We start from the raw sequence: 21,726 nt of genomic DNA on the forward strand, positions 1-21,726 counted from the left end.
GAAAACAGGCAACAATAGCAGCTAGGTCATGTCTAGTGCTACTTGATGCTTAGAGAAGATGGGCAATAATAGTAATGAGCTTTTTTGGTATTGAAATACTCTGGGTCAGTCTTTAGATCTGCAAGCTACACCCACCTGATGACCTTCTGGCACTTGATTGAGCGGGCAGCAGAGACCAAGTTTATAAGAGTCACAAGCACCAATCCGTCTGAAACAAGTGTTACTGGAAGAAAACCAGTAAGGGACAACTTCATTAAATACTTAAGGGGTTGTAAGGCCCCGGTTAATAGAAGAATTTGACAAAGTCCCAGAATTTCTGCAAAAGGTTAGTTCTTTATTCAGAGAGCTCTAAAAATCATACAATGCACATAGCCTTTTATACCTCACATTTGGTCATACCGTACCCCTTATAAATGCCCCTCCTCTTGCTATTTACAAGAATGTTCCAACACATACATTGCTTATCATATCCTGCACAATCTACTGCAAGCCTTACGGTTTCTCCCCTCCCTGGGTGGGGAGACCTCCTTCCTGTTATCAGTTTCACAGTTGTCTATCACAAGTTGTCTGTTGACAGTTCCTCTTTTCCTATGCACACACTGTCTCACTTACATAGCTAAATAGTAAAGTCTTAACTTGTCCTATGCACACACATTAGAGAATTCTAGTCTTATGATTCTAATACATTTCACTCAATTATACAGTGACAGGGTGGAATACTTTAGTCATTATCTTAAACATATAATTTCCTTATCAGTACCCAATTGTATTATTTGGTATATTTTGGTTTTCTGAGTTTTTGAGCACTTATTAAACTGCTCCGTTTTATACCAAGTTCGATCTCCTGCGCCTGACTTCCCTGCCACCAGCACGCACTCTTACATATCAACCGGACCTGACTTCACACCCTAATTAAGTTAGTAGGTCTACAGAACTCTATCCCATCAACCAGACCTGGCTTCACACCCTAATTAAGTTAGTATGTTTACAGAACTCTATCCCATCAACCGGACCTGGCTTCACACTCTAATTAAGTTAGTATGTTTACAGAACTCTATCCCATCAACCGGACCTGGTTTCACACCCTAATTAAGTTAGTATGTTTACAGAACTCCATCCCATCAACCGGACCTGGTTTCACACCCTAATTAAGTTAGTATGTTTACAGAACTCCATCCCATCAACCGGACCTGGTTTCACACCCTATTTAAGTTAGTATGTTTATGGAACTCTATCCCATCAACCGGACCTGGTTTCACACCCTAATTAAGTTAGTATGTTTATGGAACTCTATCCCATCAACCGGACCTGGCTTCACACCCTAATTAACAAGGATTTACTGTTACATAGGCTGAATACTTTTCAGGTGCATTTTTTATGGATATTGATAGAGTCAAAAGTGTTCTTGGCTTGTGCCAACTCTGTTCTGTGTCTGTGCAGATGTGAATTGGTGGTGCAGCAGGAATGTTTAGTTGAGAGTAGTGCGCTGTCTGGTAAAGAAGGGCCACTAGATGATTGCACAGAGCACTTCCTGCAACACAGAAGCAGTGGTTTTGGACCACGACCACTGGTACGGAGTGCTTTAACACCATCTGTGAAGATACGTGTGATGAAAGACTGAAGTGAGAAACAAGAATGATGCAGCTCATAAATAACAATTAACATAGTAGTTTCTAGTCTTCTTAACTAGGGGTTCATTTAACTATACAGGAATAGATTGTGTCTCAGTGAACACAATTACCAAACACTGCATCAACAGATCTTTACCAAATAACCTGTTAACTTTCACTCTTCCTCATGGACCTGTGACAGGCAGCCCTCAGAGTGATCTCCCCTATCAGATACTCCCCTGTCAGATACTCCCCTGTCAGATACTCCCCTGTCAAATACTCCCCTGTCAGATACTCCCCCGTTAGATACTGTGTACAAGACATGAATAACAATTCTTTTTAGCTAGCAAATATAGCTACCAAGCATAACTTCACAAACCACAGCTCCTGTACCAGATGATGGTACTCTATATACGGGCTGTGGAACATCACAAACCGCAGCTCCTGTACCAGATGATGGTTCTCTATATACCGGCTGCGGGTCATCAGGACGGGGTGAACCCACATGGAGCGCTGTCGCTGCGTTGATAGATCGCCGCAATAGCCAAGAGTTTCCACAGTTTGAAATTCATGATGGAAATACAGGTATGAAGATGACATCACCATTTACAGTCTAATACACTCCCTCCAAAAATCTAAATATTAGCGGGCAGACATTTAATTCGGTGTCAAGGTGTCAATAATGTTGTCTTTTAAAAAATGTGCCTATTATATGCAAATAAACAATTAAATATATTTTCAGATTTTATACACAGTTTTTTTCTTTGGGCTAGGGGCAGTATTTTGAAGTTTGGATGACAAACGTGTCCAGAGTAAACTGCCTGTTACTCAGGCACAGAAGCTAGGATATGCATATAATTGGTAGATTTGGATAGAAAACACTCTGAAGTTTCTAAAACTGTTACAATAATGTCTGTGAGTATAACAGAACTGATATGTCAGGCAAAAACCTGAGGACAAACCATTATTTTTGATGTGAGTGGTTTTCCATTGAAAGCGTGACTGTGTGCATGCTCTTCGTTGTTTATCCTTTCTATTGAATACGCTATTGTCCGGTTTAAATATTATCGATTATTTAGACAATTGACAACCTGAAGATTAATTATAAACATCGTTTGACATGTTTCGACTAACTTTACCGGTACTATTCGGACGTATTCGTCTGCGTGTTTTGAACGCCTTTGAGCCAGTGGATTACTGAACAAAACGCGCCAGCAAACTGAGTTTTTGGGATATAAAGAGGGACTTTATCGAAAAAACAACCATTTATTGTGTAACTGGGACCCTTGTGATTGCAACCAGATGAAGATCTTCAAAGACAAGTGATTTATTTTATTGCTATTTCTGACTTTCGTGACTCCTCTACTTGGTTGGAAAATGTTTGAATGCTTTTGTAAGCGGGGTGCTGTCCTCAGATAATCGCATGGTATGCTTTTGCCGTAAAGCCTTTTTGAAATCTGACACAGTGGCTGGATTAACAAGAAGTTAATCTTTTAACCGATGATTAAAACTTGTATTTTCATGAATGTTTATTATTACTGTTTCTGTATTTTGAATTTGGCACCCTGCAATTTCACCGGATGTTGTCGAGGTGGGACGCTAGCGTCCCAATGATCCGAAAGAAGTTTTAATAATTTAAAAAAGCTTCAATGACTATTTACCCGTGAATACATTCATGAAATGGAGAATGGGTTCAACTATTTACACATTTAATAATCAGTCCTTCATACAAACTTGCTATGCTGAATTCTTGACTCACAAACGGACATGCTGCCATATGCTGCTAGCAGCCCACAAGCGAGTCACAATTTACCGCTATCTAGTGTAGACAGGCATCACCCTCTATCTAGTGTGGACCAGGCATCACCCTCTATCTAGTGTAGAGGAGGCATCACCCTCTATCTAGTGTAGACAGGCATCACCCTCTATCTAGTGTAGACAGGCATCACCCTCTATCTAGTGGAGACAGGCATCACCCTCTATCTAGTGGAGACAGGCATCACCCTCTATCTAGTGTAGACAGGCATCACCCTCTATCTAGTGTAGACCAGGCATCACCCTCTATCTAGTGTAGACCAGGCATCACCCTCTATCTAGTGTAGACCAGGCATCACCCTCTATCTAGTGTAGACAGGCATCACCCTCTATCTAGTGTAGACAGGCATCACCCTCTATCTAGTGTAGACCAGGCATCACCCTCTATCTAGTGTAGACCAGGCATCACCCTCTATCTAGTGTAGACAGGCATCACCCTCTATCTAGTGTAGACAGGCATCACCCTCTATCTAGTGTAGACCAGGCATCACCCTCTTCGACTCTCCGGTTGAAAACTCAACACCAGACACTTTGCTGATTCCTGCCGTCAGTCGTTACTATGGTGATTTATAATGCCAGCTGACAACAGCTCAAATAAACCTTGTTGATGATCAAAATACTAAATGTAGAGATGTTTTTATGTTAAATGAACATGGTTAGTATTAGTGGATTAAATACATCAAGGCCTACTGCTTGGAACTGGATATACTGACGGGTTATTTTATTATTGACCCCGTAGCATTTGATTTAAAAACCATGTCAGTTATCCAATAGTAATACATGCATCAATCCACTGAACCTGTTGACCAATCATCATCAATCCACTGAACCTGTTGACCAATCATCATCAATCCACTGAACCTGATTACCAATCATCATCAATCCACTGAACCTGTTGACCAATCATCATCAATCCACTGAACCTGTTGACCAATCATCATCAATCCACTGAACCTGTTGACCAATCATCATCAATCCACTGAACCTAAGGTTGGCCTATCCATCATCCGCCCTCTGAACCTGTTGGCCTATCCATCAATTTCCTTGCTGCTTATAGTCCTTGTGTAATATATATAACTGGGTCAGCAGGTCATTACCTGCTGCTTATAGCACCTGTCTCCATAGCTCTATATAACAGACTGATGACCTGTCTCCATAGCTCTATATAACAGACTGATGACCTGTCTCCATAGCTCTATATAACAGACTGATGACCTGTCTCCATAGCTCTATATAACAGACTGATGACCTGTCTCCATAGCTCTATATAACAGACTGATGACCTGTCTCCATAGCTCTATATAACAGACTGATGACCTGTCTCCATAGCTCTATATAACAGACTGATGACCTGTCTCCATAGCTCTATATAACAGACTGATGACCTGTCTCCATAGCTCTATATAACAGACTGATGACCTGTCTCCATAGCTCTATATAACAGACTGATGACCTGTCTCCATAGCTCTATATAACAGGCTGATGACCTGTCTCCATAGCTCTATATAACAGACTGATGACCTGTCTCCATAGCTCTATATAACAGACTGATGACCTGTCTCCATAGCTCTATATAACAGACTGATGACCTGTCTCCATAGCTCTATATAACAGACTGATGACCTGTCTCCATAGCTCTATATAACAGACTGATGACCTGTCTCCATAGCTCTATATAACAGACTGATGACCTGTCTCCATAGCTCTATATAACAGACTGATGACCTGTCTCCATAGCTCTATATAACAGACTGATGACCTGTCTCCATAGCTCTATATAACAGACTGATGACCTGTCTCCATAGCTCTATATAACAGACTGATGACCTGTCTCCGTAGCTGATAGAAACAGAAGGAATATCCTGCACAATGACACTACTAATAACTGTCCTGATGAGGAAGAGGAGGAAGAGGAGGGCTCCATTGTCCCTGAACAGTTTGAAGTGTTCAGTCAGAATGACAGAGCCACTTTGTTCCCACTAGTCACATGGTCAATAATGATGACATCATAACAACACCTGTTACCTGGAGGACAATGTCTCTACCACAGGTCACCAAGGAAACAGTAAGGTAACACTACCTACTGACATTCAATAATGTTAAAATATTACACTGGAGTCACGTTCTCACACAACGATGTCCTAGTTTATTAAAACAAGAAATCATCAATACATGGAAAATACCATTCAACTGCATATACATGATTCAATATATAATATACAGTGGGTCTGGAATTATTGACACCCTTGATAAAGATAATGATGACTGTATAAAATACATCAATATATAATATACAGTGGGTCTGGAATTATTGACACCCCTGATAAAGATAATAATGACTGTATAAAATAAATAATTTAAATACTGAGCTATCATCTGCTCAACAACATGTGTCAATTATATTATTTTATATTAATACGGTTGATCTGATTAAAATATTTTGTTTAACAAGTAATATATATATATTTTCTAAATTATTGACCCCCCTATAGATTCTAAAGGTATAAATTATTGACCCCCTATAGATTCTAAAGGTCCAATTTATTGACCCCCTATAGATTCTAAAGGTCTAATTTATTGACCCCCTATAGATTCTAAAGGTCTAAATTATTGACCCCCTATAGATTCTAAAGGTCTAAATTATTGACCCCCTATAGATTCTAAAGGTATAAATTATTGACCCCCTATAGATTCTAAAGGTCTAAATTATTGACCCCCTATAGATTCTAAAGGTCTAAATTATTGACCCCCTATAGATTCTAAAGGTCTAAATTATTGACCCCCTATAGATTCTAAAGGTATAAATTATTGACCCCCTATAGATTCTAAAGGTATAAATTATTGACCCCCCTATAGATTCTAAAGGTATAAATTATTGACCCCCTATAGATTCTAAAGGTATAAATTATTGACCCCCTATAGATTCTAAAGGTATAAATTATTGACCCCCCTATAGATTCTAAAGGTATAAATTATTGACCCCCCTATAGATTCTAAAGGTATAAATTATTGACCCCCTATAGATTCTAAAGGTCTAAATTATTGACCCCCTATAGATTCTAGTAATTAAAGTAGTCAGAAGGTCAGTATTTGGTTCTATATTCATAGTAATGACATCATCAAACTCCTGGAGATTTACGTCTCAAAAAACTCCTCCCATCTCCATGTCTTCCATTCCATCAGACTCTATTAAAGATAGAAATTATGATTTAGAATGAAGGAAAAACATCAGAATAAACTGATAAACCAGACAGACAGACAGACAGACAGACAGACAGACAGACAGACAGACAGACAGACAGACAGACAGACAGACAGACAGACAGACAGACAGACAGACAGACAGACAGACAGAGGGGACTGGTCACCCCTCAGAGCCTGGTTCCTCTGGTCTACCAAGTACAGCCAGTAGAGGACTGGTCACACCTCAAAGCCTTGTTCCTCTCTACCCAGTACAGTCAGTAGAGGACTGGTCACCCCTCAGAGCCTGGTTCCTCTCTACCCAGTACAGTCAGTAGAGGACTGGTCACCCCTCAGAGCCTGGTTCCTCTGGTCTACCCAGTAGAGGACTGGTCACCACTCAGAGCCTGGTTCCTCTGGTCTACCCAGTACAGCCAGTAGAGGACTGGTCACCCCTCAGAGCCTGGTTCCTCTGGTCTACCCCGTACAGCCAGTAGAGGAATGGTCACCCCTCAGAGCCTGGTTCCTCTCTAGGTTTCTTCCTAGGTTCCTTCCTTTCTAGGGAGTTTTTCCTAGCAACTGTGCTTCTACATCTGCATTGCTTGCTGTTTTGGGTTTTAGGCTGGGTTTCTGTACAGCACTTTGCGACAACGGCTGATGTAAAAATGGCTTCATAAATACATTTGATTGATCGATTGATGCTGGGAGATTAGGCCTGGCTCGCAGTCGGCGTTCCAATTCGTCCCAAAGGTGTTCGATGGGGTTGAGGTCAGGGCTCTGTGCAGGCCAGTCAAGTTCTTCCACACCGATCTCAACAAACCATTTCTGTATGGACCTGGCTTTGTGCACGGGGACATTGTCATACCAAAACAGCGAAGGGCCTTCCCCAAACTGTTGCAACAAAGTTGGAAGCACATAATCGTCTAGAATGTCATTGTATCCTTGTCACATCCTGACCAGTAATAGGGGTTATTTGTTATAATAGTTTGGTCAGGACGTGGCAGGGGGTGTTTGTTTAGTGTGGTTCGGGCTATGTATTTAGGTAGAGGGGTATTTGTTTTATATGGTTCGGGGTGTGTGTGTATGTAGAGGGGTGTTGGATTTATGTGTTCCGGGGTTTTTGGTTTATGTTCTTGTTTTGTATTCTAGGGTTTCTATGTTGTGTATTTCTTTGTTGGCCTGGTGTGGCTCTCAATCAGGAACAGCTGTACATCGTTGTTTCTGATTGAGAGTCATACTTAGGGAGCCTGTTTTACACCTGTCCCTTTGTGGGAGATTGTATTTGCACTGCTGTTTGTTTAGCCTGCAAATCTGTTAGCTGTCATTCTTTGTTTATTGTTTTTTCGTGTTCACTTTATAAATAAAAATATGATGAGCACGCAACCTGCTAAGCCTTGGTCTAATCCCTTCGACACCCGTGACAATCCTGTCATGTTAAGATTTCCCTTCACTGGATCTAAGGGGCCCAATCCATGAAAAACAGCCCCAGACCATAATATCCACCTCCACCAAACTTTACAGTTGGCACTATGCATTGGTGCATGTAGTGTTCTCCTGGCATCCGCCAAATCCAGATTCATCTGGCAGACTGCCAGATGGTGAAGCGTTATTCTATACTCCAGAGAACATATTTCCACTAGTCCAGAGTCCAATGGTGGCGAGCTTTACACCACTCCACCCAACGCTTGGCATTGAGCATGGTGATCTTAGGCTTGTGTGCGTCTGCTCGGCCATGGAAACCCATTTCAAGAAGCTCCAGACAAACAGTTATTGTGTTGACGTTTCATCCAGAGGCAGTTTGGAACTGTGTAGTGAGTGTTGCAACCGAGGACAGACGATTTTTAGGCGCTTCAACACTTGGCGGTCCCATTCTGTGAGCTTCTGTGGCCTACCACTAAACTGCTGACACATTTTTGCTCCTAGATGTTTCCACTCCACAATAACAGCACATACAGTTGACCGGGGCAGCTCTAGCAGGGCAGAAACTTGACGAACTGACTTGTTGGAAAGGTGGCATCCTAAGACAGTGCCACATTGAAAGTCACTGAGCTCTTCAGTAAGGCCATTCTACTGACAATGTTTGTCTATGGAGATTGCATGGCTGTGTGCTTGATTTTATAAACCTGTCAGCAACGGGTGGTGCTGAAATAGAATCCACTAATTTAAAGAGTTGTCTACATACTTTTGTATATATAGCGTAGTTAACCAGTGTAATATATAGTGTAGTTAACCAGTGTAATATATAGTGTAGTTAACCAGTGTAATATATAGTGTAGTTAACCAGTGTAATATATAGCGTAGTTAACCAGTGTAATATATAGCATAGTTAACCAGTGTAATATATAGTGTAGTTAACCAGTGTAATATATAGTGTAGTTAACCAGTGTAATATATAGTGTAGTTAACCAGTGTAATATATAGTGTAGTTAACCAGTGTAATATATAGTGTAATATATAGTATAGTTAATCAGTGTAATATATAGTGTAGGTAATCAGTGTAATATATAGTGTAGTTAACCAGTGTAATATATAGTGTAGTTAACCAGTGTAATATATAGTGTAGTTAACCAGTGTAATATATAGTGTAGTTAAGCAGTGTAATATATAGTGTAGTTAACCAGTGTAATATATAGTGTAGTTAATCAGTGTAATATATAGTGTAATATATAGTGTAGTTAACCAGTGCAATATATAGTGTAGTTAACCAGTGTAATATATAGTGTAATATATAGTATAGTTAATCAGTGTAATATATAGTGCAGTTAACCAGTGTAATATATAGTGTAATATATAGTATAGTTAATCAGTGTAATATATAGTGTAGTTAATCAGTGTAATAAATAGTGTAGTTAATCAGTGTAATATAAAGTTTAATATATAGTATAGTTAATCAGTGTCATATATAGTGTAGTCAATCAGTGTAATAAATAGTGTAGTTAATCAGTGTAATATTTAGTGTAGTTAATCAGTGTAATATATAGTGTAGTTAATCAGTGTAAAATATTGTGTAGTTAACCAGTTTAATATATCGTGTAGTTAACCAGTGTAATATGTAGGGTAGTTAACCAGTATACTATATAGTGTAGTTAACCAGTGGAATTATATAGTGTAGTTAATCAATGTAGTTAATCAATGTAATATATAGTGTAGTTAATCAGTGTAATATATAGTGTAGTTAATGAATGTAATGTATAGTGTAGTTAACCAGTGTAATATATAGTGTAGTTAATCAGTGTAATATATAGTGTAAATACTTTTTAAGGAAAGTGTTTTCACATAAATCAATGAAATGCATGCAGTTGTGCAACTCACCCCTCTCTCTTATGACCTTGTCTGTAAAGAGAGAATATAAAACATGATGTATTATGGGTACTAGAACATGAAGACAGGTACACAGACAGACAGACAGACAGACAGACAGACAGACAGACAGACAGACAGACAGACAGACAGACAGACAGACACAGACAGACAGACAGGAACATAGACAGACAGACAGGAACATAGACAGACAGACAGGAACATAGACAGACAGACAGGAACATAGACAGACAGACAGGAACATAGACAGACAGACAGACAGACAGACAGACAGACATACAGACAGACAGACAGACAGACAGACAGACAGACAGACAGACAGACAGACAGACAGACAGACAGGAACATAGACAGACAGACAGACAGACAGACAGACAGACAGACAGACAGACAGACAGACAGACAGACAGACAGACAGACAGACAGACAGACAGGAACACAGACAGACAGACAGACAGACAGACAGACAGACAGACAGACAGACAGACAGACAGACAGACAGACAGACAGACAGACAGACAGACAGACAGACAGACAGACAGGAACATAGACAGACAGACAGGAACACTGTTTTCAATTAAATTAATGAAATTCATGCATGAAGTTGTGGAAGCACACAGACTTTCACACACAACTTACCTTTCTCGTTTCTGAGCTTCTCTGTAGACAGAAAATAAAACATGATGTATTATGGGTACTAGAACATGAAGACAGACTACATCCTCTCTATTCTGACCTCCTCTGTAGACAGTAGATAAAACATGATGTATTATGGGTACTGGAACATGAAGACAGACTATTTCCTTTGATAATGTTTTAATGTTGATAATTACGTGAATATAGTAAACTCAGCGACAACACTTACCCATCTCTCCAGTCAAGTTTTGAATGTGTTCATCTAGGGGGGGGAAATATATTCACTCAACTTGTCAAAAATAAATATAGACAGACAGACAGGAACATATACAGACAGACAGGAACATAGACAGACAGACAGGAACATAGACAGACAGACAGGAACACTGTTATCAATTCAATTAATGAAATTCATGCATGAAGTTGTGGAAGCACACAGACTTTCACACACAACTTACCTTTCTCGTTTCTGAGCTTCTCTGTAGACAGAAAATAAAACATGATGTATTATGGGTACTAGAACATGAAGACAGACTACATCCTCTCTATTCTGACCTCCTCTGTAGACAGTAGATAAAACATGATGTATTATGGGTACTGGAACATGAAGACAGACTATTTCCTTTGATAATGTTTTAATGTTGATAATTACGTGAATATAGTAAACTCAGCGACAACACTTACCCATCTCTCCAGTCAAGTTTTGAATGTGTTCATCTAGGGGGGGGGAAATATATTCACTCAACTTGTCAAAAATAAATATAGACAGACAGACAGGAACATATACAGACAGACAGGAACATAGACAGACAGACAGGAACATAGACAGACAGACAGGAACATAGACAGAACATGAAGAACTGCCTGGTTCCTCTCTACCCAGTACAGCCAGTAGAGGACTGGTCACCCCTCAGAGCCTGGTTCCTCTCTACCCAGTAAAGCCAGTAGAGGACTGGTCACCCCTCAGAGCCTGGTTCCTCTCTACCCAGTACAGACAGTAGAGGACTGGTCACCCCTCAGAGCCTGGTTCCTCTCTACCCAGTACAGCCAGTAGAGGACTGGTCACCCCTCAGAGCCTGGTTCCTCTCTACCCAGTACAGCCAGTAGAGGACTGGTCACCCCTCAGAGCCTGGTTCCTCTGGTCTACCCAGTACAGCCAGTAGAGGACTGGTCACCCCTCAGAGCCTGGTTCCTCTGGTCTACCAGGTACAGCCAGTAGAGGACTCGTCACCCCTCAGAGCCTGGTTCCTCTGGTCTACCCAGTACAGCCAGTAGAGGACTGGTCACCCCTCAGAGCCTGGTTACTCTCTACCCAGTACAGCCAGTAGAGGACTGGTCACCCCTCAGAGCCTGGTTCCTCTCTACCCAGTACAGCCAGTAGAGGACTGGTCACCCCTCAGAGCCTTGTTCCTCTCTACCCAGTACAGCCAGTAGAGGACTGGTCACCCCTCAGAGCCTGGTTCCTCTGGTCTACCCAGTAGAGGACTGGTCACCCCTCAGAGCCTGGTTCCTGTGGTCTACCCAGTACAGCCAGTAGAGGACTGGTCACCCCTCAGAGCCTGGTTCCTCTCTACCCAGTACAGTCAGTAGAGGACTGGTCACCCCTCAGAGCCTGGTTCCTCTGGTCTACCCAGTAGAGGACTGGTCACCACTCAGAGCCTGGTTCCTCTGGTCTACCCAGTAGAGGACTGGTCACCCCTCAGAGCCTGGTTCCTCTGGTCTACCCAGTACAGCCAGTAGAGGAATGGTCACCCCTCAGAGCCTGGTTCCTCTCTAGGTTTCTTCCTAGGTTCCCTCCTTTCTAGGGAGTTTTTCCTAGCAACTGTGCTTCTACATCTGCATTGCTTGCTGTTTTGGGTTTTAGGCTGGGTTTCTGTACAGCACTTTGCGACAACGGCTGATGTAAAAATGGCTTTATAAATACTTTAGATTGATCGATTGATGCTGGGAGATTAGGCCTGGCTCGCAGTCGGCGTTCCAATTCGTCCCAAAGGTGTTCGATGGGGTTGAGGTCAGGGCTCTGTGCAGGCCAGTCAAGTTCTCCCACACCGATCTCAACAAACCATTTCTGTATGGACCTGGCTTTGTGCACGGGGACATTGTCATACCAAAACAGCGAAGGGCCTTCCCCAAACTGTTGCAACAAAGTTGGAAGCACATAATCGTCTAGAATGTCATTGTATCCTTGTCACATCCTGACCAGTAATAGGGGTTATTTGTTATAATAGTTTGGTCAGGACGTGGCAGGGGGTGTTTGTTTAGTGTGGTTCGGGCTATGTATTTAGGTAGAGGGGTATTTGTTTTATATGGTTCGGGGTGTGTGTGTATGTAGAGGGGTGTTGGATTTATGTGTTCCGGGGTTTTTGGTTTATGTTCTTGTTTTGTATTCTAGGGTTTCTATGTTGTGTATTTCTTTGTTGGCCTGGTGTGGCTCTCAATCAGGAACAGCTGTACATCGTTGTTTCTGATTGAGAGTCATACTTAGGGAGCCTGTTTTCCACCTGTCCCTTTGTGGGAGATTGTATTTGCACTGCTGTTTGTTTAGCCTGCAAATCTGTTAGCTGTCATTCTTTTGTTATTGTTTTTTCGTGTTCACTTTATAAATAAAAATATGATGAGCACGCAACCCGCTAAGCCTTGGTCTAATCCCTTCGACACCCGTGACAATCCTGTCATGTTAAGATTTCCCTTCACTGGATCTAAGGGGCCCAATCCATGAAAAACAGCCCCAGACCATTATTCCACCTCCACCAAACTTTACAGTTGGCACTATGCATTGGTGCATGTAGTGTTCTCCTGGCATCCGCCAAATCCAGATTCATCTGGCAGACTGCCAGATGGTGAAGCGTTATTCTATACTCTATAGCTTTACACCACTCCACCCGACGCTTGGCATTGAGCATGGTGATCTTAGGCTTGTGTGCGTCTGCTCGGCCATGGAAACCCATTTCAAGAAGCTCCAGACAAACAGTTATTGTGTTGACGTTTCATCCAGAGGCAGTTTGGAACTGTATAGTGAGTGTTGCAACCGAGGACAGACGATTTTTAGGCGCTTCAACACTTGGCGGTCCCATTCTGTGAGCTTCTGTGGCCTACCACTAAACTGCTGACACATTTTTGCTCCTAGATGTTTCCACTCCATAATAACAGCACATACAGTTGACCGGGGCAGCTCTAGCGGGGCAGAAACTTGACGAACTGACTTGTTGGAAAGGTGGCATCCTAAGACAGTGCCACGTTGAAAGTCACTGAGATCTTCAGTAAGGCCATTCTACTGACAATGTTTGTCTATGGAGATTGCATGGCTGTGTGCTTGATTTTATAAACCTGTCAGCAACGGGTGGTGCTGAAATAGAATCCACTAATTTAAAGAGTTGTCTACATACTTTTGTATATATAGCGTAGTTAACCAGTGTAATATGTAGTGTAGTTAACCAGTGTAATATATAGTGTAGTTAACCAGTGTAATATATAGTGTAATATATAGTGTAGGTAATCAGTGTAATATATAGCGTAGTTAATCAGTGTAATATATAGTGTAATATATAGTGTAGTTAAACAGTGTAATATATAGTGTAGTTAACCAGTGTAATATATAGTGTAGTTAATCAGTGTAATATATAGTGTAGTTAACCAGTGTAATATATAGTGTAGTTAAGCAGTGTAATATATAGTGTAGTTAACCAGTGTAATATATAGCGTAGTTAATCAGTGTAATATATAGTGTAGTTAACCAGTGTAATATATAGTGTAGTTAATCAGTGTAATATATAGTGTAGTTAAGCAGTGTAATATATAGTGTAGTTAACCAGTGTAACATATAGCATAGTTAATCAGTGTATTATATAGTGTAGTTAACCAGTGAAATATATAATGTAATATATAGTGTAATATATGGTGTAGGTAAACAGTGTAATATATAGTGTAGTTAAGCAGTGTAATATATAGTGTAGTTAACCAGTGTAATATATAGTGTAGTTAACCAGTGTAAAATATAGTGTAATATATAGTGTAGTTAATCAGTGTAATATATAGCGTATTGAACCAGTTTAATATATAGTGTAGATAAGCAGTGTAATATATAGTGTAGTTAACCAGTGTAATATATAGTGTAGTTAATCAGTGTAATATATAGTGTAGGTAATCAGTGTAATATATAGTGTAGTTAACCAGTATAATATATAGCGTAGTTAACCAGTGTAATATATAGTGTAGTTAACCAGTGTAATATATAGTGTAGTTAACCAGTGTAATATATAGTGTAGTTAACCAGTGTAATATATAGTGTAGTTAAGCAGTGTAATATATAGTGTAGTTAACCAGTGTAATATATAGTGTAGTTAACCAGTGTAATATATAGTGTAATATATAGTGTAGGTAATCAGTGTAATATATAGCGTAGTTAATCAATGTAATATATAGTGTAATATATAGTGTAGTTAAACAGTGTAATATATAGTGTAGTTAACCAATGTAATATATAGTGTAGTTAATCAGTGTAATATATAGTGTAGTTAAGCAGTGTAATATATAGTGTAGTTAACCAGTGTAATATATAGTGTAATATATAGTATAGTTAATCAGTGTAATATATAGTGTAGTTAACCAGTGTAATATATAGTGTAGTTAACCAGTGTAATATATAGTGTAGTTAACCAGTGTAATATATAGTGTAGTTAAGCAGTGTAATATATAGTGTAGTTAACCAGTGTAATATATAGTGTAGTTAATCAGTGTAATATATAGTGTAATATATAGTGTAGTTAACCAGTGCAATATATAGTGTAGTTAACCAGTGTAATATATAGTGTAATATATAGTATAGTTAATCAGTGTAATATATAGTGCAGTTAACCAGTGTAATATATAGTGTAATATATAGTATAGTTAATCAGTGTAATATATAGTGTAGTTAATCAGTGTAATAAATAGTGTAGTTAATCAGTGTAATATAAAGTTTAATATATAGTATAGTTAATCAGTGTCATATATAGTGTAGTCAATCAGTGTAATAAATAGTGTAGTTAATCAGTGTAATATTTAGTGTAGTTAATCAGTGTAATATATAGTGTAGTTAATCAGTGTAAAATATTGTGTAGTTAACCAGTTTAATATATCGTGTAGTTAACCAGTGTAATATGTAGTGTAGTTAACCAGTATACTATATAGTGTAGTTAACCAGTGGAATTATATAGTGTAGTTAATCAATGTAGTTAATCAATGTAATATATAGTGTAGTTAATCAGTGTAATATATAGTGTAGTTAATGAATGTAATGTATAGTGTAGTTAACCAGTGTAATATATAGTGTAGTTAATCAGTGTAATATATAGTGTAAATACTTTTTAAGGAAAGTGTTTTCACATAAATCAATGAAATGCATGCAGTTGTGCAACTCACCCCTCTCTCTTATGACCTTGTCTGTAAAGAGAGAATATAAAACATGATGTATTATGGGTACTAGAACATGAAGACAGGTACACAGACAGACAGACAGACAGACAGACAGACAGACAGACAGACAGACAGACAGACAGACAGACAGACAGACAGACAGACAGACAGACAGACAGACAGGAACATAGACAGACAGACAGGAACATAGACAGACAGACAGGAACATAGACAGACAGACAGACAGACAGACAGACAGACAGACAGACAGACAGACAGACAGACAGACAGACAGACAGACAGACAGACAGACAGGAACATAGACAGACAGACAGACAGACAGACAGACAGACAGACAGACAGACAGACAGACAGACAGACAGACAGACAGACAGACAGACAGGAACATAGACAGACAGACAGACAGACAGACAGACAGACAGACAGACAGACAGACAGACAGACAGACAGACAGACAGACAGACAGACAGACAGACAGACAGACAGACAGACAGACAGGAACATAGACAGACAGACAGGAACACTGTTTTCAATTAAATTAATGAAATTCATGCATGAAGTTGTGGAAGCACACAGACTTTCACACACAACTTACCTTTCTCGTTTCTGAGCTTCTCTGTAGACAGAAAATAAAACATGATGTATTATGGGTACTAGAACATGAAGACAGACTACATCCTCTCTATTCTGACCTCCTCTGTAGACAGTAGATAAAACATGATGTATTATGGGTACTGGAACATGAAGACAGACTATTTCCTTTGATAATGTTTTAATGTTGATAATTACGTGAATATAGTAAACTCAGCGACAACACTTACCCATCTCTCCAGTCAAGTTTTGAATGTGTTCATCTAGGGGGGGGAAATATATTCACTCAACTTGTCAAAAATAAATATAGACAGACAGACAGGAACATATACAGACAGACAGGAACATAGACAGACAGACAGGAACATAGACAGACAGACAGGAACACTGTTATCAATTCAATTAATGAAATTCATGCATGAAGTTGTGGAAGCACACAGACTTTCACACACAACTTACCTTTCTCGTTTCTGAGCTTCTCTGTAGACAGAAAATAAAACATGATGTATTATGGGTACTAGAACATGAAGACAGACTACATCCTCTCTATTCTGACCTCCTCTGTAGACAGTAGATAAAACATGATGTATTATGGGTACTGGAACATGAAGACAGACTATTTCCTTTGATAATGTTTTAATGTTGATAATTACGTGAATATAGTAAACTCAGCGACAACACTTACCCATCTCTCCAGTCAAGTTTTGAATGTGTTCATCTAGGGGGGGGGAAATATATTCACTCAACTTGTCAAAAATAAATATAGACAGACAGACAGGAACATATACAGACAGACAGGAACATAGACAGACAGACAGGAACATAGACAGACAGACAGGAACATAGACAGAACATGAAGAACTGCCTGGTTCCTCTCTACCCAGTACAGCCAGTAGAGGACTGGTCACCCCTCAGAGCCTGGTTCCTCTCTACCCAGTAAAGCCAGTAGAGGACTGGTCACCCCTCAGAGCCTGGTTCCTCTCTACCCAGTACAGACAGTAGAGGACTGGTCACCCCTCAGAGCCTGGTTCCTCTCTACCCAGTACAGCCAGTAGAGGACTGGTCACCCCTCAGAGCCTGGTTCCTCTCTACCCAGTACAGCCAGTAGAGGACTGGTCACCCCTCAGAGCCTGGTTCCTCTGGTCTACCCAGTACAGCCAGTAGAGGACTGGTCACCCCTCAGAGCCTGGTTCCTCTGGTCTACCAGGTACAGCCAGTAGAGGACTCGTCACCCCTCAGAGCCTGGTTCCTCTGGTCTACCCAGTACAGCCAGTAGAGGACTGGTCACCCCTCAGAGCCTGGTTACTCTCTACCCAGTACAGCCAGTAGAGGACTGGTCACCCCTCAGAGCCTGGTTCCTCTCTACCCAGTACAGCCAGTAGAGGACTGGTCACCCCTCAGAGCCTTGTTCCTCTCTACCCAGTACAGCCAGTAGAGGACTGGTCACCCCTCAGAGCCTGGTTCCTCTGGTCTACCCAGTAGAGGACTGGTCACCCCTCAGAGCCTGGTTCCTGTGGTCTACCCAGTACAGCCAGTAGAGGACTGGTCACCCCTCAGAGCCTGGTTCCTCTCTACCCAGTACAGTCAGTAGAGGACTGGTCACCCCTCAGAGCCTGGTTCCTCTGGTCTACCCAGTAGAGGACTGGTCACCACTCAGAGCCTGGTTCCTCTGGTCTACCCAGTAGAGGACTGGTCACCCCTCAGAGCCTGGTTCCTCTGGTCTACCCAGTACAGCCAGTAGAGGAATGGTCACCCCTCAGAGCCTGGTTCCTCTCTAGGTTTCTTCCTAGGTTCCCTCCTTTCTAGGGAGTTTTTCCTAGCAACTGTGCTTCTACATCTGCATTGCTTGCTGTTTTGGGTTTTAGGCTGGGTTTCTGTACAGCACTTTGCGACAACGGCTGATGTAAAAATGGCTTTATAAATACTTTAGATTGATCGATTGATGCTGGGAGATTAGGCCTGGCTCGCAGTCGGCGTTCCAATTCGTCCCAAAGGTGTTCGATGGGGTTGAGGTCAGGGCTCTGTGCAGGCCAGTCAAGTTCTCCCACACCGATCTCAACAAACCATTTCTGTATGGACCTGGCTTTGTGCACGGGGACATTGTCATACCAAAACAGCGAAGGGCCTTCCCCAAACTGTTGCAACAAAGTTGGAAGCACATAATCGTCTAGAATGTCATTGTATCCTTGTCACATCCTGACCAGTAATAGGGGTTATTTGTTATAATAGTTTGGTCAGGACGTGGCAGGGGGTGTTTGTTTAGTGTGGTTCGGGCTATGTATTTAGGTAGAAGGGTATTTGTTTTATATGGTTCGGGGTGTGTGTGTATGTAGAGGGGTGTTGGATTTATGTGTTCCGGGGTTTTTGGTTTATGTTCTTGTTTTGTATTCTAGGGTTTCTATGTTGTGTATTTCTTTGTTGGCCTGGTGTGGCTCTCAATCAGGAACAGCTGTACATCGTTGTTTCTGATTGAGAGTCATACTTAGGGAGCCTGTTTTCCACCTGTCCCTTTGTGGGAGATTGTATTTGCACTGCTGTTTGTTTAGCCTGCAAATCTGTTAGCTGTCATTCTTTTGTTATTGTTTTTTCGTGTTCACTTTATAAATAAAAATATGATGAGCACGCAACCCGCTAAGCCTTGGTCTAATCCCTTCGACACCCGTGACAATCCTGTCATGTTAAGATTTCCCTTCACTGGATCTAAGGGGCCCAATCCATGAAAAACAGCCCCAGACCATTATTCCACCTCCACCAAACTTTACAGTTGGCACTATGCATTGGTGCATGTAGTGTTCTCCTGGCATCCGCCAAATCCAGATTCATCTGGCAGACTGCCAGATAGTGAAGCGTTATTCTATACTCTATAGCTTTACACCACTCCACCCGACGCTTGGCATTGAGCATGGTGATCTTAGGCTTGTGTGCGTCTGCTCGGCCATGGAAACCCATTTCAAGAAGCTCCAGACAAACAGTTATTGTGTTGACGTTTCATCCAGAGGCAGTTTGGAACTGTATAGTGAGTGTTGCAACCGAGGACAGACGATTTTTAGGCGCTTCAACACTTGGCGGTCCCATTCTGTGAGCTTCTGTGGCCTACCACTAAACTGCTGACACATTTTTGCTCCTAGATGTTTCCACTCCATAATAACAGCACATACAGTTGACCGGGGCAGCTCTAGCGGGGCAGAAACTTGACGAACTGACTTGTTGGAAAGGTGGCATCCTAAGACAGTGCCACGTTGAAAGTCACTGAGATCTTCAGTAAGGCCATTCTACTGACAATGTTTGTCTATGGAGATTGCATGGCTGTGTGCTTGATTTTATAAACCTGTCAGCAACGGGTGGTGCTGAAATAGAATCCACTAATTTAAAGAGTTGTCTACATACTTTTGTATATATAGCGTAGTTAACCAGTGTAATATGTAGTGTAGTTAACCAGTGTAATATATAGTGTAGTTAACCAGTGTAATATATAGTGTAATATATAGTGTAGGTAATCAGTGTAATATATAGCGTAGTTAATCAGTGTAATATATAGTGTAATATATAGTGTAGTTAAACAGTGTAATATATAGTGTAGTTAACCAGTGTAATATATAGTGTAGTTAATCAGTGTAATATATAGTGTAGTTAACCAGTGTAATATATAGTGTAGTTAAGCAGTGTAATATATAGTGTAGTTAACCAGTGTAATATATAGCGTAGTTAATCAGTGTAATATATAGTGTAGTTAACCAGTGTAATATATAGTGTAGTTAATCAGTGTAATATATAGTGTAGTTAAGCAGTGTAATATATAGTGTAGTTAACCAGTGTAACATATAGCATAGTTAATCAGTGTATTATATAGTGTAGTTAACCAGTGAAATATATAATGTAATATATAGTGTAATATATGGTGTAGGTAAACAGTGTAATATATAGTGTAGTTAAGCAGTGTAATATATAGTGTAGTTAACCAGTGTAATATATAGTGTAGTTAACCAGTGTAAAATATAGTGTAATATATAGTGTAGTTAATCAGTGTAATATATAGCGTATTGAACCAGTTTAATATATAGTGAAGATAAGCAGTGTAATATATAGTGTAGTTAACCAGTGTAATATATAGTGTAGTTAATCAGTGTAATATATAGTGTAGGTAATCAGTGTAATATATAGTGTAGTTAACCAGTATAATATATAGCGTAGTTAACCAGTGTAATATATAGTGTAGTTAACCAGTGTAATATATAGTGTAGTTAAGCAGTGTAATATATAGTGTAGATAACCAGTGTAATATATAGTGTAGTTAACCAGTGTAATATATAGTGTAATATATAGTGTAGGTAATCAGTGTAATATATAGCGTAGTTAATCAATGTAATATATAGTGTAGTTAACCAGTGTAACATATAGCAGAGTTAATGAGTGTATTATATAGTGTAGTTAACCAGTGAAATATATAATGTAATATATAGTGTAATATATGGTGTAGGTAAACAGTGTAATATATAGTGTAGTTAAGCAGTGTAATATATAGTGTAGTTAACTAGTGTAGTTAATCAGTGTAATATATAGTGTAGGTAATCAGTGTAATATATAGCGTAGTTAATCAGTGTAATATATAGTGTAATATATAGTGTAGTTAACCAGTGTAATATATAGTGTAGTTAACCAGTCTAATATATAGTGTAGTTAATCAGTATAATATATAGTGTAGTTAATCAGTATAATATATAGTGTAGTTAACCAGTGTAATATATAGTGTATTATATAGTGTAGTTAATCAGTGTAATATAAAGTGTAATATATAGTGTAGTTAATCAGTGTAATATATAGTGTAATATATAGTGTAGTTAATCAGTGTAATATAAAGTGCAATATATAGGAACATAGACAGATGTAGATAAAACATGATGTATTATGGGTACTAGAACATGAAGACAGACTACATCCTCTCTATTCTGACCTCCTCTGTAGACAGTAGATAAAACATGATGTATTATGGGTACTAGAACATGAAGACAGACTACATCCTCTCTATTCTGACCTCTTCTGTAGACAGTAGACAAAACATGATGTATTATGGGTAATTTCCTCTATTTCCTTTGATAATGTTGGTAATGTTGAGAATTACATGAATATAACAAAACACAGAGACAACATTTACCCAGCT

The 21,726-nt window shown here is 39.8% G+C and overlaps 2 protein-coding genes across 5 annotated transcripts in view; both read right to left on the minus strand.

Annotated features, from left to right (window-relative positions):
* Window positions 1-21,726, minus strand: part of LOC106583397 (butyrophilin-like protein 2) — a 428,110-nt gene that overhangs the window by 317,861 nt on the left and 88,523 nt on the right. The gene's annotated exons all lie outside the window — the stretch shown is intronic.
* Window positions 5,549-21,726, minus strand: part of LOC106598467 (butyrophilin-like protein 10) — a 125,234-nt gene continuing 109,056 nt past the window's right edge. For all 3 annotated transcript variants that reach the window (XM_082965420.1, XM_082965421.1, XM_082965419.1), the window contains exons 6-16: window positions 17,254-17,286; window positions 17,028-17,048; window positions 16,799-16,831; window positions 16,573-16,593; window positions 15,963-15,983; window positions 11,247-11,279; window positions 11,021-11,041; window positions 10,792-10,824; window positions 10,566-10,586; window positions 9,918-9,938; window positions 5,549-6,611 (exon numbers count right to left, since the gene is read on the minus strand). In XM_082965420.1, the coding sequence (XP_082821546.1) occupies window positions 6,568-6,611; window positions 9,918-9,938; window positions 10,566-10,586; window positions 10,792-10,824; window positions 11,021-11,041; window positions 11,247-11,279; window positions 15,963-15,983; window positions 16,573-16,593; window positions 16,799-16,831; window positions 17,028-17,048; window positions 17,254-17,286 (302 nt within the window). In that variant the 3' untranslated portion in view covers window positions 5,549-6,567. The remainder of the gene's footprint in view (window positions 6,612-9,917; window positions 9,939-10,565; window positions 10,587-10,791; window positions 10,825-11,020; window positions 11,042-11,246; window positions 11,280-15,962; window positions 15,984-16,572; window positions 16,594-16,798; window positions 16,832-17,027; window positions 17,049-17,253; window positions 17,287-21,726) is intronic.

This window comes from Salmo salar, chromosome 18 (assembly GCF_965601325.2).
Source record: "Salmo salar chromosome 18, fSalSal1, whole genome shotgun sequence".
Lineage (NCBI taxonomy): Eukaryota > Metazoa > Chordata > Actinopteri > Salmoniformes > Salmonidae > Salmo > Salmo salar.